General features: G+C 39.5%; 2 protein-coding genes and 1 long non-coding RNA gene across 4 annotated transcripts; 2 read left to right on the top strand and 1 right to left on the bottom strand.

Annotated features, from left to right (window-relative positions):
• Window positions 1–4,937: 4,937 nt before the first annotated feature.
• Window positions 4,938–10,512, top strand: LOC131298269 (putative U-box domain-containing protein 50). 2 transcript variants are annotated; one of them, XM_058323634.1, is made up of 8 exons: window positions 4,938–5,103; window positions 5,581–5,693; window positions 5,796–5,917; window positions 6,170–6,566; window positions 6,999–7,139; window positions 7,436–7,975; window positions 8,445–9,164; window positions 10,161–10,512. In XM_058323634.1, the coding sequence occupies exons 1-8, from the start codon at window positions 4,938–4,940 to the stop codon at window positions 10,353–10,355; spliced, it is 2,394 nt and encodes a 797-aa protein (XP_058179617.1). In that variant the 3' UTR covers window positions 10,356–10,512. The 2 variants fall into 2 exon arrangements, with proteins under 2 accessions (XP_058179617.1, XP_058179618.1); XM_058323635.1 differs by lacking the exon at window positions 4,938–5,103 and adding an exon at window positions 5,276–5,310.
• LOC131298279 (uncharacterized) lies at window positions 4,966–12,124 on the bottom strand. The gene is made up of 2 exons (XR_009190481.1): window positions 11,764–12,124; window positions 4,966–5,067 (listed from the first exon to the last, which is right to left on the bottom strand). It is a non-coding gene; the product is annotated as an uncharacterized LOC131298279 (long non-coding RNA).
• Window positions 12,125–12,732: 608 nt separating this feature from the next.
• On the top strand, window positions 12,733–17,089 carry LOC131298270 (protein ecdysoneless homolog). Its single transcript, XM_058323636.1, has 5 exons — window positions 12,733–13,899; window positions 14,638–14,973; window positions 15,773–15,912; window positions 16,047–16,201; window positions 16,437–17,089. The coding sequence occupies exons 1-5, from the start codon at window positions 12,776–12,778 to the stop codon at window positions 16,650–16,652; spliced, it is 1,971 nt and encodes a 656-aa protein (XP_058179619.1). The 5' UTR covers window positions 12,733–12,775; the 3' UTR covers window positions 16,653–17,089.
• The last annotated feature ends 148 nt before the right edge of the window (window positions 17,090–17,237 follow it).

Raw genomic sequence — 17,237 nt, 5'->3', positions numbered from 1 at the left:
TTTTTTAAAAAAATTATTAAACGGCTTGGATCATCCGTGCGAGGCCCGGAGTGGGCCCCACATGCTATGCGGTGGCCGGGCACCGCATTTTTGGTGTGGTGGCCGCAGCACTGCTGTATTAATTATGGCTGAATAAAATAAGAGGCTCTGTTTTACTCCATTAGAAGCAAAAAAAAATAATGCACCGACCGGCAACCGACCCATTACGTCCAGTAATGAGAGAATCGATGCAGCAAAGGTCCACATATCAGACAGGACTGTTTTGGTAGGATCCGGCTCCTCAATGTATAGTCCAATCTGGTCTGGACTGTTCATATTGACAATTAATGGTTTAGGACTGTTGAAAATTTTTACCGGTAAAAAGATATTATTAGCGGTAAAAGTATCAAAACAAATCTGTACCATTGAAAATGCTAACTGACGGTTGCAATCACTTGAACTGCACCTCTACGGTCCAAACCTAGATAGTAGACAAGTCATTTCCTTCAGGTACACCCTACTATTTTCCTCAAAACAAAACAACTGGTGGGGGTGTGCATGCGTAGTGGTAATTAACTGGAAAAGGTATTTTACTCTTTGAATAGTACTAACTGGTAAATGTCCTAATCTGGAAGATTTGACCAATTTTTACGGGTTTTTTAATCGGCGAAAAATTATTGATAATTCAATGAAGGTACATAAAAGAAAGAAAAATAGGGGAAAACACCTACTGATGCAAGATATTATTGATAACTCGACCAATTTTTAAGTTGTACGTCGGGATCTTCTTGGACCGCCTTACTCGTATTTTGTATTTCGACTAGAATTCAGGGATCAATTATCCCATCACTAGCGGAGGATTTCAAACCTAAAACCCTTTTTTCTTAACAACAAAAAATAAATTAAAAGGACCTCCAGAAAGCCGGCATCAGAACCGCAAAACAAGCATCGTCAGCTAAGTGGACATCCAAATCTTACGATAATCATTTGCCACTTAAGGTCAAGGATGGAACCAGGGACGGTCTAGTGGCGGCGGCCGCCACGTCAAGAATTTTAGAAAATACAATTATTATATGTGACAATTTTTTTTATCCCCAACTTATATAGTCTCGCCACTGCTAGGTTTTTTTTTATTATTATTATATTCTAGTCATAAATCTTCTATTTTTTTTTCAAGAAAGGAGACCTAAAAAAGTATTCCAAAACTAAATTCAATGGGCCAAAATGAAATAATATAAATGATGATGTGTAATTAAGAAAAAAAATTCCACACTCAAATCCTAAAACAACTTAACCTAAAAAATTAAAGAAATTAATTATTATGCCATTATCGATGCCCAAAATTAAAATTAGTCATTTTTCATACTCCATGTGTAAATGACAAACATCATTTAGTTTAGTTTTTGTTATGTTATTTTAATTTTTTCTGGAGCCGATGACTATTAATATTGTAATGCATTTTTGTATTGAGGATTAGTCTTTACAAACTTTATCTCGACTTTAATTGAATCCCCGCTAAGAAACGGTGGATGAGATCTATCTCCAAATTAGTCGTTCTATTAGGTTGGATATCGAGTAATGCAGAAAGATACCCCATTGAGTCTTCAAGCCAGTAAGAAAATTATATATATATATATATATAGACACCGAGATTTTTTCAGTGCTTCGGGAACACAACCACGTGGATATTCTTGTATTCTTAATATATTTTACTTTTGCTTGAACCCAATCAAATCTACGACTATGACTATGCAACCAAAATTAATGAGCTAACCAAGATTAAGAGTGACCAATCTGATTCAAATATAGCTAGGTTCATTAGAAAACATTATTTGGAAACAGCTGCATTCCTTACTTTTTATAATCACATATATCTCAGTGTCTCGTGCCACTTTTAATTAATTAGTTGGAGATAGATTTCTTAAATTGTCTTTCGAGACCATTCCAACTATAACATTCACGAGATCGAGAATTAAGAACCAGGTCAGAAGTAACTATGGGAGGATTTCTTGACCTGGGAATTATCTTGCTGACAACTACGTATGTGTACTATTCAAATAGTCTTGGTCTCTCTTTTTGGTTTCATTTAATTGAGAATGACTTTATTAGCTGGTGGCAAACAATGGCCTTATACGTTGTCATTATTGAAGCTGACTGCAGGAGTCTTCACTGAAAGTCTGCTAAAATAAACAAACGAAATGTCTTAATTATACATTGAATGAGCTTATCCCCACACACAGTCATTTTTGTATTTGAGAAGGATTGTGTGTGTAATTTTTTTGCTCAAATCCAATATTGGAAGACTCCGCACTTCATTAATTTGTTTGTTTGTTTGATTGAAGATTCGTCCATTTGGATTGGAGAAGCCAGTAAATGTTGTTTTTTTTTTGTGTGTGTGGAAATTAGTATTTTGCAAGACTTGATTTAAGAGAGGGTTTTGGTTAAGAGTTTCTGATTGCACTTTTGGTGAGAGAATTTATAATTAATGGCCATACACTATAATATTGCAGAATGAATGAGCATTGGACCCACATTATAATATTGCATCATTATAATGTATGACCTATAATGACTTCCGCCAGCTGACATGCTAACTAAGGATGGAACAAAGGGGGTCTAATAGTGGCGCCATGACAAGAATTTTAAAAAATGCAATTATTATACGTCACAATTTTTTTTATCCCCGACTTATATAGTCTCGTCACTGCTAGGTTTTTTTTCTTATTTTTTATTATATACTAGTCATAAATCTTCTATTTTTTTTTCCATAAAAGGAGACCCAAAAAAGTATTCCAAAACTAAATTTAATGGGCCAAAGTGAAATAATATAAATGATGATATGTAATTAAGAAAAAAAATATTCACTCTAACACTAAAACAACTTAACATCGATGCCCAAAATTAAAATTAGTCTTCTTTTGTACTCCATGTGTAAATGACAATCATTTAGTTTAATTTTTTCTGGAGCCGATGACTATTAATATTGCAATACATTTTTTTTTACTTTTTTAATATACATTTCGCCACTGCTAAGGTAAAATCCTGGTTCCGTCTTTGCTTAAGACCTAAACAAAAAGTACTGCAACACGGTTCATGAAAAAACCAACGGGATACAATTCCAAGATTTTAACCAGGGAGTCGTTTGGGGTTGGTCAGGGCGGTGGAAAGGTTTGTTGCACGCTTTTGCCTCTGGACGTGCAAGAACAAGAAATTGCTGACTTTTTCGTTTTCCGTACGACATTGGGGTCACATTCAGTGCAACAATACTATTGCAAATTGAATTGTGGTAGGTTTATTTCATTTTTCCGGTTCGATTGTCAGGGAGTGTCTAGATCAACTTTTACCCACATTGACTAATCTTCTTTTTGATCCGGTCAAAGGGCAGGTTATTCACGCTGAGACTAGAGGATTCGCTAAAAGTTACTTTCTTGTAGTTTGATCCCAAGAATCGAATCATGATCAAGTTAATTATATGAGGATCAAACGCACCAACTAACCGGACTACAGGACTAATTGTGTTATGTTTCTCTCTCTCTCTCCACTAGTTGCATCCTAGGTTGATCTAGGTAAATACAAAATGGTAGGAATCTCTCCGTCTTTGTATCTTATCTCGATTAAATCAAACCAAAAAAAGGTGAAAGATGCATTCAAGAAAGCACCACGAAAAATTCAAACTTTTAATCAAATCATGCCAACTCTACTGTGGAAGAGGACTGCCCATGAACAAGAACTATGGAAAATAATCCACCTACTTTTGTCGATTCCCTTCTTTTGATCTGGTTAAAGGCAGACATCCATGTTAGAACTAAAAAATTTGCAAAAAAATTACTTTCTTGTGGCTTTGACACCAAAATTCAAATCCTGATCAATTGTGTGAGAATCAAACGCACCAACTAACCGGACTAAGGGTAATTGTGTTATGTTTCTCTCTCTCCACTCCTTGCATCCAAGGTTGATCCAGGTAAATACGTACACAATGGTAGGAATCTCTCCGTCTCTCGTATCTTATCTGAATTATTTCATCAAACCAAAACGGGTGAAAGATGCATCCAAGAAAAATCCAAACTTCTAATCAAATCATGCCAACTCAACTATGGAAGAGGATTGCCCATGAACAAGAACTATGGAAGAGGACCCACCTACTTTTGCCATCACCACCAAGGCGTCTAATTTTATAAGGTTAATTAAGTTTACACTCATCCTATTTTTATTCGCACTTCTTTTTGGATAATTAGGTATCCGAATCAGCTTACGCATATTCGCACTTTCTTCTTTTCGGTCGTCATTCATGACATAAGTCATTTGACTTGTTTACTATTCATATATGAAATTGCATTGTTGCAAAGGTAAGATCTAAAAAATGCTTATAGTCAGTGTTTTAAAAGACGGCCGCCTAGGCCGATTAGTCTCTGCCTATACGTTAGGCGGTGGTTCGACGCCTAGATTATATAGCAGACTAGTCAGGTGCCTGGTCCCCGCCTTGGCGCTAGGCGGTTGACTAGTCGATGCCTAAATGCTAGGCGCCCGTTTTCTATCCAATTCCATCCAACTAGAGCCTAGCGATATTTAGAACATTGCTTATAGTTGAAAGAGGAATGTGAACATCAGTTAATATGGTATATTCCAAGAATTTGCCGTCCTACTCCTATGGGACCTATTCCCATAAACAAACAAATAAAAGGCCAAAGATTCTTTACAGCCCCTTTTGAAAACTTCTAAATTACCTTTGGCAACAAATTCAACCCCTTTGCAAAATCTTCTTTCTTTACCTCAAGCCTTTCACACTTTTGACATCTTTTCCACGTGATCCATATATTGGATTATAGCTCAACATTTGTTTGAGATAATTAAGCACTCCTGCGTGTTGGGTCTGGCCAAGATTCAACTTTCTCGCCGGATTTTTCTCAGGAAAGTTTAGCTCTTCTGAGGGAGATGAGCTGGTGATTCAAGCTCTGGCAATGGGTAATGAAGCAGAGAAGGTCTATGTTGCCTTAGGAAACGATCTGCAAGACGGGTTTGCAACCTTGGAATGGGTTCTCAGAAAGTGGTCCTCTCATTCAATCTCCATAGTAATTCTCCATGATGCACCTATCGACACATCCAAAGATTATGTTTGCACACCATGTAAGTCATAAAACTCTGTCCATTTTTTTTTTTAATGTTTTTTTTGGTAAGTGAATTTTTTAGCCAGAAAATGGTAAGTCAAAAAACTCCGTCCATTTCTTGTTTGTGATTCTGTAAACTTTTTCTTTTCATTATTATCGATGAATTCATCCCTTTTCTCGAAAAGGAAAGTATAAGCACCTACGAGATACACAAGAGAGAAACAAGGTAATCGTTGCCTGAAAGATTACAAACAAAATCATCACCAAAAACAAAAAATTAAGTAAAGAAACTAACCCGGTATTTGTCCGCCTCAATTTTGCAATCTCTCCACTTCATTATGGATTTCTCTCTGGAGCGTGGACGTAGACAGGTTTATGGCGAGGCACGTAGATCCTCCATATGTTTTTTGATGGAATTGTGCTTAGAGACCCAACAATAACTCCTTGTTTCGGGTTTTTCCTATGATTAACTGGAGTTTTTCATGTGCTGTGGTAGTGGGAAAACTTCCAGCAAGCTATTTGACTGAGGAGAAACAGGAAGCTCACAGGAAGATAAAGGAAGGGGAAGATGACAAATTACTATCTCAGTACCAAGCTTTCTGTGGTCAGGTTGGGCATCTGTGTTTTTTTCTGATGTGTGCAACAAACTTATACCACATAACTCTTCACTTAGTTCTAATGCTCTCTATTGGTTCTCACATATATCCCCAGGTGAAAGTTGAACTTCTTAAGATTCAGAAACATGATGAGCCTCTCCATAATCTCTTAGTGGAATTGATGTTGGAGATAACCAAATTGGTCATTGGCATTTCATTCATGAGGTCCACGTTATGGTAAGTAACACATTTTCTTAGTCACGTTTCTGCGAAGTGATCATTGTTTTTTTCCCTTCGACATTGGAAGTAATTGCGGTGACTTGACAGCCACAACTTATGAATTCTTTTTCTGTCTGTTGTGTCAATCTGTTTGTTACATCTTCTGCGTTCCAGCCAAAACGCACTTAAATAGCTGATTGTAGAGAAGCTCTATTTAAAAGCTTTTTGGCTTCTGCTTTTCAATAATCAGCTTTATTCTTCCTCTGCCAGGAAATCCCACCGTCTTAGTGGATTACTTCATGTTCACCGGCAAAGACCCGATTGGTGTGATATTTTCCTGATATCTGGAGGGAAATTGGTTTTCCTAAGGGAAGAAAATAATGAAGTAATCATAGAGGATGATCAAAGACACATGGTTGCTAAATTCAAAGAAAAAGGTAGTTTTAGAGCTTTGCTAGGGATAAAATTTCCAGCACCTGCCAATAATGCAAAAAATTCACCATCACCTTCAATGAGCAATTCCCAAGATCAATACGGAAATTCTGAGGAAGAGATCGAAAGTTACTTCCACCAACTGTTACTTTCTATTTCTGATGAAGAAGGTTCAGAGATAGAGACTGACGCATTGCAGAATAGTGAAGCCGAACAGGAGATACAGGAAAATATGGTAACTTCCCAATCTGATTATTGTTGTGAATGTGTAGTTACAAGGAGCCTTGTTTTGTTTAGATTAGTTAGAAAACTAATGATCGTAGCTTGTGAAAAAGAACTTGTTTTCCTTTTCTTTCCCTTCTCTTGACTTTTGCTACTATAACATAAGGATTGAATGCTAGATTTGGCATGTTCAAATTCAGGCATGCCAAAAGCCTATTCATTATTGTGGGAGCCACACATTTGTGCAAGCCTCATACACTTTTTTTTTTCATAACATGTACATTCTCCCTATTTTACAACTAGGCCTATTCGTAGTCAGATATCCCCAACTCTAAAATTGACCTTTCTGTAGTTCACAAAAGAACTGACCAAAAGTCTATAACTATTCATACTGATGGTTATGTGCTTAGTAACACCCTAACACTCACTTTTGCCATGACGCCAGAGTGCTGCAGATGAAGTAGAAATGCTGAAGGTCAAAATTAGAAAAGCTCAAGACATGATCGAACTTAAGAGAAAAGAAGCTAAAGACAATTTTGAAAGACATGCTAAAGCTGAATGGGCCATTTCTGTGTGTACTCATCGGGTACTCTCTCAACTTCTTAACTATTCCTTTTGCTCCATAATACTTGTATATTTTCTATGATTGTGTTTTTAACAGGAACAACAAATAACATACTTTTGTAAACATTTTCAACAAAATTCAGCCAAAATTAGTTCCTTTCTTTGGTGAAAAAGAACTTTGAAAAGAACAACTATTCGTTGAGATTAAAGGCATGACTACCGTAAAAAGACAAATAAAATGGGACGAATGGAGTACTTGACGTTTTCAATTCAACTCAATGGGCAAGAAATGAACAGAACCCATTCTTTATTTTGTAGGCTGAGGAGCTTGAAGCTCACATAAATGAAGAGATCACTACAAGAGCTGATCTAAAGAAGGAGTTAGACTCTGCAAAGGATGAGGTTGAAGAAATTCAGACTGAAGTTGAAGACAAGAAGAATAAGCTCAAGACAATACTGGAACTCCAAAATGATCTCTCGAACAAACTAAGACTATCTTCCATGGCAAAATCGCAAGTCGACGCGAAACTAGAGGAGGCAGTGACTGCAAGAGCTGATATGGTCCAGAAAATCGAGGAGTTGAGGCGCCAGAAAGATGTTTTGCAACGTAGAGTGGAGTTTTGTAGGGAAAAAGACGCTATAGGAATGGCTACTAGGAATAGTGACCTGGGATTTAGCTCTAGAAAGTTCACGTCTGAAGAAATTAGAGCGGTGACCAATGATTTCTCGGAGCGTTTGAGATTGAAATCTGTAGGACGTTGGACAACTGTGTACAGAGGAAGGATTAATAATACAGCGGTGGCAATCAAAGTGGATAGTTCAGCCAATGGGATATCACAGGATGCCTTTGAAGCTAAGGTAGAAGATAAGACACCCTGATTTCGTATATACATACTTGTTGTCTAGAGCGAGAGAGGGGTTGATCAATCTGATAGTTCGTCATTTACACTCTGTTTGCTTTCAGTGGAATTCTTTTTTCTCAAAATGCTTGCTATATTTTTTGTGTCTGGTGCGGCAAAAAACAAAAACTGGTTCCTGTGGTCATTGGAAAAAAAATCCTGGTTTTGGCAGAAAATATTTCGCTCTTTTAAGGTGAGAAAATTTGAATCAGCATTCTATCATACCACCTACCATTCAACCACACCCACTATCCTGCCTGTCACACTAGCCTCGCTGCCACTCATCATTGTCGGCGATCACTATCACCATCATTCCCATATGCATTAACACAGAGAACATTTTCTTGGGGAAAATAGTTTTCTCAAAACACATTTTCAGCTGAAACAGATGGAGCAACAAGCAGGACTGACTGACCTTTATATTGCAGGTAAAGGCCCTCAGCCACATCCGACATCCACATCTAGTCGCCATGTACGGATTTTGCTTGGAGCTAAAATGTATTGTGTTTGAATACATGCACAATGGCTGCCTACGGGATGCATTATTCTCGGTTTGCGGCAGAGGCAATAGGAGTAGAATACAAGGGGGTCTCAATTGGCATGCTCGGATTCGTATCGCAGCTGAGGTTTCATCGGGCCTGGGCTTCCTTCACTCAGCCCAGCCCAGGCCCATTTCCCTCGGCAACCTCAACCCTTCCAAAATCCTCCTAGACCGTAATCTTGCTTCCAAAATCCATGGCTTTAGGCCTGGTTGGTGTCACGACCAATCCGACGTGTGGTCGGATATTCGGGCTTTTGGGAATATAGTGCTGCAGCTTCTGAGCGGGAGGAATTGGTTCAGGCTTCTTGATGAGGCCGTGGTGATAGACCGGACGGGCCTCGTTGAGGTCCTTGATGAGACGGCTGGAGAATGGCCAGTGGATTTGGCAGCAGAACTTGCTGGGATAGCAAGGAGATGTCTGGATGATGGCGGCAGGCTAGAGAGGGATTCATTGATGGTGACAGTGTTCAAAGAGATCGAGCAGGTGAGAAAAAAGGCCGATGATCTAGTGGCAGCCCGAGAATGTGAGGTGTCTACCAGAGAAGGTGTCTATACGGAGGAGGACTCAAGAAATGTACCCGAAGTGTTTCTCTGCCCCATATTTCAGGTAACCATCTACCTCAATCTACTTTTCTATTTGCAACTATTCAAATACAAGCTGAAACTCAGACATGGAAGGGTTTATGGGCATTTGCCAATAGAAAAGAGCTATATTTGAATAACTTTGTTTACAGATGGGGAAACAGGTGGAGCTATTTATACTTCTTTTCACATATGAAACCATGAATACTCACTATATACTAATAAAGGAGAAACTCTGTTCATTTTCTAAATCTATCCTTAGGGTATATCATATGAAAATTGATACTGACACTTTCATTTCGACAAACAATTGGCCCAAAGTTCTCGATCGCAGTATGGGAATAACTATCCATGTCTGTGGTACGGCATAACACTAAACCCTTGAAGATGCCCAATCATGAAGCACCGATACTCCGAAACTAGGCACGTACGAGTATCGGATACGCGAGGGATACTGATATGCGCCCGATACGTATCGGATACGGCAAATAAGTATCCTACATTTAAATTAAATATGTTGTTATGTTGTATACGCGAGGGATACTCGGGGGATATTGCCTACTAATCTGTATTTTTTTTCTTTTTTACAAAATTTGAATCTTTTGGATGATAAGTTCCTACTCTTTTGAGATTGACATGTACTTAATGCTTGGTATTGGCAATTCAACTACTCTTTTATTTCTTATGGATTCACTTTTTTGCCTAGGAGACTGATGATTATAAAAATGTATAATTTATACAGCCGTATCCCCGACGCATCCGTATCCTATTTTTTTAGGTTTTGCCGTATCACCGTATTCGTATCGTATCGTATCCAGATCCTGTATCCGTATCTGTGCTTCATAGTGCCCAATTTATGAAAATCATCAGCATTTAGCACTATGGTACAGGCTTGGTTGAAGTTGCAGTCTTACAGAACACCTAATGCGCTGATAGTTCAAGAATCTTTCACTATTCCTAGGTTGAGTAACCATATCGATAATTGCTGATCTGTTAAAATCAATTCTTCTTTTGGGTACAGGTTGTGATGAAGAATCCACACATAGCCGCGGATGGATTTTCATACGAGCTAGAAGCCATAGAGGAGTGCCTAAAGATCCATGATACATCTCCAGTGACGAACTTGAAGCTTAAGCACAAACTCCTCACCCCAAATCAAACCCTTCGTTCCCTAATCCGTGATTGGCGTAGTAAAAGATCAATCCCTCTTACATGAACATACAATACCACTTGGTTAAATAATCACAAGAGCAAATCAAGCTCAATAAATCTTTTTCCACCTAAGAGTAAATTCCACCCGTTCTGTGTAACTTTTTGAATTCATTTTAAACTGATTTACTGATTTTAGAACAGCGGTCTTTTTCTGGTGCTAACCTTGGCATATTCAGTATCAGCTGAAACAAACAAAACCGTAGAAGAGTTTTGTACAGCAACTTCCATATCCAATACTTTATTGGATTCACTAATTGGCGGGGGAATTGTAATCTATGGTTATCTCACATGATGTGTGAAATTCGTAATTATCTCATGAATAGCTAATGTTGCCATCTTGGGATGCTGCATGCTTCAAGTGATTCTCATCACTTGGGACTTTTCAAAGGGAAGCAGAGAAACTTGGCAAAAGAATCAAGTCATCCCAAAACTCCCATGGTTCAAAATGCACTCAATTAGCTTCACTGGACAAACACTAGACAACATAATGCCGCTCCCAACTGCCAAGAGCCCTTTGGCCAATGGCATAAGGGTGCACTTACGTGCCAGGAGAAAGGAGGTCAGGAGGTTTTTTTTCCATGCCCTTTGGCCAAGGGCATAAGGGTGCACTTGGATGCCAAGAGAAAGGAGTTTGAGAGTTTTTTTTTTTAAGAAACGGCATAAGGGTGCACTTAAGTGCCAGGAGAATGGAGGGCAGGAGTTTTAACTGTTCTTCTAAAGTGCTAATCTAACTATTCTGACTTTCGCAAAACCAAAAAAGTACACACTCATCACGTCTTAAGCTTACTAGATGTCATTAATTGATGCCAAATTAAGGTACACACACTCTAAACAGTCACCACAAATTAGACCTGGGTAACAGGTCGTGTCGGGTCGTGTTCGTGTCGTGTCAGTCGGGTTCGTGTCACAAATCACCCAACCCTAACCCGACCCATTTAGAATTCGTGTTTCTCGAGTCGTGTCATTTTCGTGTTTCGTGTCAGAAATGCTCAACCCTAACCCGTTAACTTCGTGTCCGGTTCGTGTCGTGTTATCGTGTCTGTTGCCTAACTCTATATAGAATTGCAGATATACCATATATTATGTATATATGTTCGTGAAAATGGATGACACAGATTCGTAACCGTGTTGGTCGTGTCAATTTCGTGTATCACGTGTTCAACCCTAACCCGACCCATTTAGAATTCGTGTTCTCGAGTCGTGTCATTTTCGTGTTTCGTGTCAGAAATGTTCAACCCTAACCCGCTAATTTCGTGTCCGATTCGTGTCGTGTTGTCGTGCCTCGTGTCTGTTGCCCAGCTCTACCACAAATCATGCAAATATCAATGATAAATCTGGAATTTTTTAAATTGCGGCTGATCTAATCAAGTAATCATCACTTAAACAAAACAGAAACAAACAGTATTAGGTACCTGCACGAAAATCTCCACGACGGAGAGAGAGCGCTTCATCTCCTGCAGCCGGCGGCTGGGCTTGGCTGGCGGCGCCGGTCTCCGGCGGCAGAGTCCGACCCTTCGAGTTCTTATTAATCCACCACAGCCAATGAATCCGAGAGTGGACTCGATTTTCACCACGGATCGAATCAAGATTCAAGGACTTGAGCAGTATTTATAGTTTTTGTAACTCAACAAAATAGAACATACTTTTGGCGCAAAAAGAAGAGAATTTACAACCACTTTTTTTTAAGTTTTTATCCCATATTCCCATCTAAACAAAACTTTTTTAAGGAAAAAACAAGTTCCTTGAAATTCTGATAATTGTAAACCAAACCAGTTTTTCTGTTTTTTTGTAATCATAAATTAAAAGTTAAAAACTAAAATAAACGAAATAAGGAAAATTTTAATTTTATTCCAAATAACATTCACACAAAATTATCATATTGAACTTTCCCTATAAAAATTATTCGATTGAACGTTTTTTCAAAAATTGTAGTAGCATATTTCCATTAATTTTGTGAATTAATTAATCAAAATTTGGTCAAAAACCTTGATTAAAGAATTACTATCTTTCTGAAAGAAATTAAATTTATTCAAGAGGCATAGTGAGTCATGTCAACGTTTTTTTATTGTTTGAACCGTTTGTCAGTCCAAAAGTGTTATTAAACACAAAATCCAACATTGGCCAATAGATCCAAAACTCCTATGGTTAATGAAACGAGCCGAGGATCAATACTCACCGCTTTGCCGTGACCGAGGGCATTTTTCATCCACTTAACATCGTTTGGGCTTTTAAAAAGAGAATTTTTCTGTTTTTAGTTCTAGTATATATAAATGACCTCTTCAAAAAAAAAAAAAAAATCCCTATAAAAAAGTAGAAGTTGCTTCCAGATATCGGATCTCATCATACCCGACCCAAATGAGTCCAGCAAGCCCTATATAAAGTCGAGGGTTTGAGAACGTTCAAGAAAAATCAGAAAAACCAGCCATGGAGGGAAAATCAGACTCCATCTTCTCCCACAAGAACTCCCGCCTCCCCGACGACACCGTTTTCTACTCCATCTTCCCCGACTTCTCCCTCCCCTCCACCACCACCACCACCACCACCTCCACCACCAACGCCGCCGTCACCTCACAACTCCACTCCCTCCACCTCCAAATCCTCAACCTCCTCTCCCCCTTCACCTCCCACTACATCTACCAACACGAACCCTTCACCCTCTCCCCGCTCTCCTCCCCCGTCCCCCACCTCCACGGCAAGCTCCGCTACGGCGACAACCTCGACGACGAGTGGTTCGTCGTCTTCCTCCTCCTCCAAACCTCCCTATCCTTCCCCGACCTCTCCATCCGCGTCTTCGACTCTGACGGTGAGTTCCTCCTCATTGAGTCCGCCTTCCTCCTCCCCCGCTGGCTCAACCCCGACACCGCCACCAACCGCCTCTTCCTCCGCCACGGCCACCTCCACATCATCCCCAAATCCCTATCCCCCGATACCCCAACCTTAACCCAATCCCTAACCCTCCTAATCACCTCCGGAGACCAAACCCTAGCTTCTGATCCAATCCAATCAGCCATTAAAAACCGGATTAAGAATTACCCGGGGAATAATATGAATATGCATAGGGTTAGGGTTAGGGTTCCGGTATCCGTAGCAAGGGTTTTGAAACACGAGCCGTGCTTGATATCGTTAGCGGTGGCGGGGTTTTACGATAGGGATATTGATTCGATGAAGTACGCCGCAAAGATGGAGAGGTTTGGGGAAGGGGAGGAGCTTGTTGAGGTGTGTGTGAGGATGTCTAGGGCAATGTACGCTCAGTTGGTGCAGCAGACTTTTCAGGCGCCGAAGGGGTACCCAATGCCAGTGAGGAGTGATGGTAGAGTTTTTGCGGAGGCGGAACTGGGGATGAAGATTGCGTGCGGGTTTGAGATGGTGTATCAGTTGAGGAAGAGGCATGGGGTGGAAGGGAAGGGGGGTACGTGGGAGGCATTTAGGGAGAGTTTGGAGAGGAGTGGGTATTTTGAGGGATTACTTCCCGGGTCAAAGGAGTATCGGCGGTTGATGGAGAACGCACAGGAGTATTACAAAAGCAGTTCTTTGTATTCTAGAGCCAGGTATTTGGTTTTATCTGTTTGAAGTTTGTTTCTTTTCCATGATGTTTTGGGTGATATACTCGATGTTTGAATAGTTTGTAATGAAAAAAATAAGCTGGATATATAGAAGTATTTTACAGAGATGCAAGAAGTGTTGTTGGGGACCCCATAAAAAGATTGATACCTTTGTTTGCTGTAATTGTGCAAACGAAATTCGACATTCTTCTGAATTCTTGTATGATTAGGATAGCTTATGTTGCCTCTTAGACTTAAAAGCAGCCTCTTTTTGGCGTTTGGGGTAGCACATGTTGTTGTCACCGGAAAGCTCTAACTATTCTTTTGGGTCACGCCAATATCATTTGTTGTCGAGTACTCGGTAGTATTTGCAAAGCGCAGGTGTTAGTTTTATTGTATAGGTGCCCTAGAAAACATGCTGGGACCGCCTTTAGTCAGATTCAGTGATTTTTTTTCAAATGGTAAAGATGTTAAACTTAGAATTGAACTGGTGTCCAACCCACTCACGCCATGAGATTAGGTTTCGGATCCCTGTGAAGTAGCTATATCATAATTACATGAATTAATTCGTTGTAAAGTTCTAGTTTTTCCTGGAGCTGCTAATACATCTGTTGATGCTCTGTTATTACTATTGTTGTTGCTGCTACTACTGCTACTTGTAGCAACTTTACACCATTAGTGTCGGTCTTCATTGTTTTTTCACCCATAGTAGTGCTAGCATTAAGAGGATGAGTGTTCTTGCAGTGAGATGATGAGTGCTCCAGTGAGACGTATAGATGAGATTCTTGCTCTCCCTCATTCAGCTGATGATTTTCGGAGTCAGGAGCTTCCTCCTTCAGATGATGATTCATGGCTTTATAATGGGGAGGATGAATTGAATGCTGCTATTCTTGAGAGGCAGAAGGAGATGGAGCTTTATAATTCTAAGCATAAAGGGAAACAAAAGCTGAAAGAGCAGCAGGACTCCGGTCCCTCGACTGAGCATTTAGATGATTTTGGTCTTGGGGAGATAGCCAAATCTATGCAATCATTTGTGCAGAAGATGTCAAGCTATAAGGGAGCAGAGGTTCCTGAAAACAGGTTAGTCTGCCTTTCTACCCATTATCCCAATATAGTTAATTATGTTGCCATTTCTTCTTATCTAGTGGTTGCAAGGATCTAACTGGGAAGGAGGTGATTAATAGGAATTGATTTTGGAACCGGAACTGTCTTTTTCTTATTGGGGAAGGGGGAATATATTTGCTGATTCCCTTGAATAATAAAGAAAAGTATGTTGCAAATCTGTGAAATGTTGTTCAACTTTTGAGCAGAATTTGATATGAGATGCATTCTTTATATTGCTTTTCTGGTCACTTTTGATAGGGATAAATCTCCTTTTCCTTTGCGTTTCAATACTTTTTCAAAGTTATTACGTGAAGATCTAGGAAAAAAGAAACAGTCTGAGACAGTTCAGATTGGGCCTAAGGTGGATCATCTCCCGTCAGTACGTTTCTGCAGCATGTTGCCCACCCATCCAGGCTTTAGCGACCTATGGTGACATTGTTGGAGCAGGATGGTGACCAACTTGAATTTTTTTGGCTGATTGATCCTTTAAACTACCAGCTCTTCTTTTGATTTTTGTAACTTGCTTTTTTCGTGACCAAACTTTACTGCAAGAAATTAGGGTGTATACGAGTGGGATGAGCTTGTCTTTGTTATGGATTTAAACCTTCCAATTATATCTTCCGCTGCAGTTCATATAAATGGGTGTTATTTGCGATTTTTGTGGGAGGCAAACCCAATTTGAAGCAGCGATGTTATTCTTTTACTTCAAGATCCTTTTGATATGTGATGAATTTATTACTCCAATTGGTTTATTTTGTTGCTTTTATCTGTGAAGAAACCTAGAGGGTGTGGACTTCGATGTGGACCGTTTTATGAAGGACCTGGAATCTGTAATAGGAAATCAGGGTTCAGACGACACCCACAGCAATGAGGATATTGAGGAAGGATCCTCGTCTGACTCTGACATGAATTTTGGTAAATTTTATCTAACTCTATCGTAGGTTTATCTTATTTACCCTGTAAATGTATGGTTGTCAGTAGCTTGTTGGAAAATATGTTATTCTCTTCAGTATTTTCGGTTATAATGATTGCGTTATCTGTACATGTAGATGACTCTGAAGATGGGAGTGACATAGAACCTTCCGAGAATAATGAAGGGGATTCATTCATGGGTGCCTATTCCAATGCTCTGAGTGAGGAACTGAAGACGTCTACACTGAACAAAAGTTTTGTTCGTGCATCACAATCTTTTAAAATAAACGAGGTCAGTTCTTTGACTTTCCCTTTGCGTTCATTTCATGGAGGACCCAAGTCAACTTAACTGAGCTATTTATCAACTTGGTTTGCCTTAGTGAGTCCCGTCTGTTAACTGAGCTCTACTTTACGATGCGGTAGAGGGAAACAAATTATGCTCATATAAATCTTGCCTCTAGAAAATTTTCATTGTTCTCTGATATGCTTGTGCAATAATCCTTGTGTGCTTCTATTGAATGATGCAGGGAACTTCAAACACCTCTGACAGCATGGATGTGCAGGCAAAATCAAATGCCTCAGAAGACATGGACGAGGAGTTCACTCCAGTGGATGTGGATGTGAATCTTGTGAAGAGTTTCCTTGATTCCTTTTCTTCTCAACAAGGACTTCCTGGTCCTGCTTCCAATTTGCTAGGTCTTATGGGTCTACGTCTCCCACAAGATCCCAGCAAAGACAAATGAAAAATCCTGTGTGTGTGTGTGTGTGTGTGTGTGGCTTATCCACTATCATCTACATGCCTTGTAATTTTCATCGAGGTGTCATTTACAATTTGTTAGCTTATGCCTGTATGGCTGTATACGTATCAGGGAATGCAGTACAGTAGTACATATTTGTTGCGAGAACTATTTATACACGAAGAGTTTCTCTTTACTAAAGAGAGAAGACTCTAAGAGGCGTGCAGCTTCCCAATGTCTTGAGTTTGGGCTTAGCAGAGGATAGTCTATCACCTAGCTTGTAGAGTGAAGTTGAAGTAGATAGATCCTGTCAAAGCCTTGGGTGTTTCTTCAAAAAGCACTTGTGGGTGGAGGTTTGTCGATCAACTGTGTTACTAATTATCTTGTGAAAGAAACCAATCTTATCTATAATTCTATATAGTTCAAATCACTTGTATTTCTTCGAAAAGCACTTGTGGGTGGAGGTTTCTCGATCAACTGTGTTACTAATTATCTTGTGAAAGAAACCAATCTTATCTCTATAATTCTATATAGTTCAAATCACTTGTACTGGAAACGTGTCTGCATTTTTATTTCCGTGTAGTTTTAGGA

This window comes from Rhododendron vialii, chromosome 8a (assembly GCF_030253575.1).
Source record: "Rhododendron vialii isolate Sample 1 chromosome 8a, ASM3025357v1".
NCBI classification, from domain to species: Eukaryota; Viridiplantae; Streptophyta; class Magnoliopsida; order Ericales; family Ericaceae; genus Rhododendron; species Rhododendron vialii.
The sequence above is the reverse complement of the archived record's forward strand: the minus strand, read 5'-3'. Positions and strand labels throughout refer to the sequence as shown.

What these genes read in the sequence shown, in the direction of transcription:
- LOC131298269 (XM_058323634.1), top strand. Translation starts at nt 4,938, where the DNA reads ATGGGTAATGAAGCAGAGAAGGTCTATGTTGCCTTAGGAAACGATCTG. An exon ending in AGGAGATACAGGAAAATATG is followed by an intron (nt 6,567 to 6,998) that starts GTAACTTCCCAA and finishes CCATGACGCCAG; the next exon opens with AGTGCTGCAGATGAAGTAGA. An exon ending in AGGATGCCTTTGAAGCTAAG is followed by an intron (nt 7,976 to 8,444) that starts GTAGAAGATAAG and finishes TTTATATTGCAG; the next exon opens with GTAAAGGCCCTCAGCCACAT.
- LOC131298270 (XM_058323636.1), top strand. Translation starts at nt 12,776, where the DNA reads ATGGAGGGAAAATCAGACTCCATCTTCTCCCACAAGAACTCCCGCCTC. An exon ending in GCAGAGGTTCCTGAAAACAG is followed by an intron (nt 14,974 to 15,772) that starts GTTAGTCTGCCT and finishes TTATCTGTGAAG; the next exon opens with AAACCTAGAGGGTGTGGACT. An exon ending in AATCTTTTAAAATAAACGAG is followed by an intron (nt 16,202 to 16,436) that starts GTCAGTTCTTTG and finishes TGAATGATGCAG; the next exon opens with GGAACTTCAAACACCTCTGA.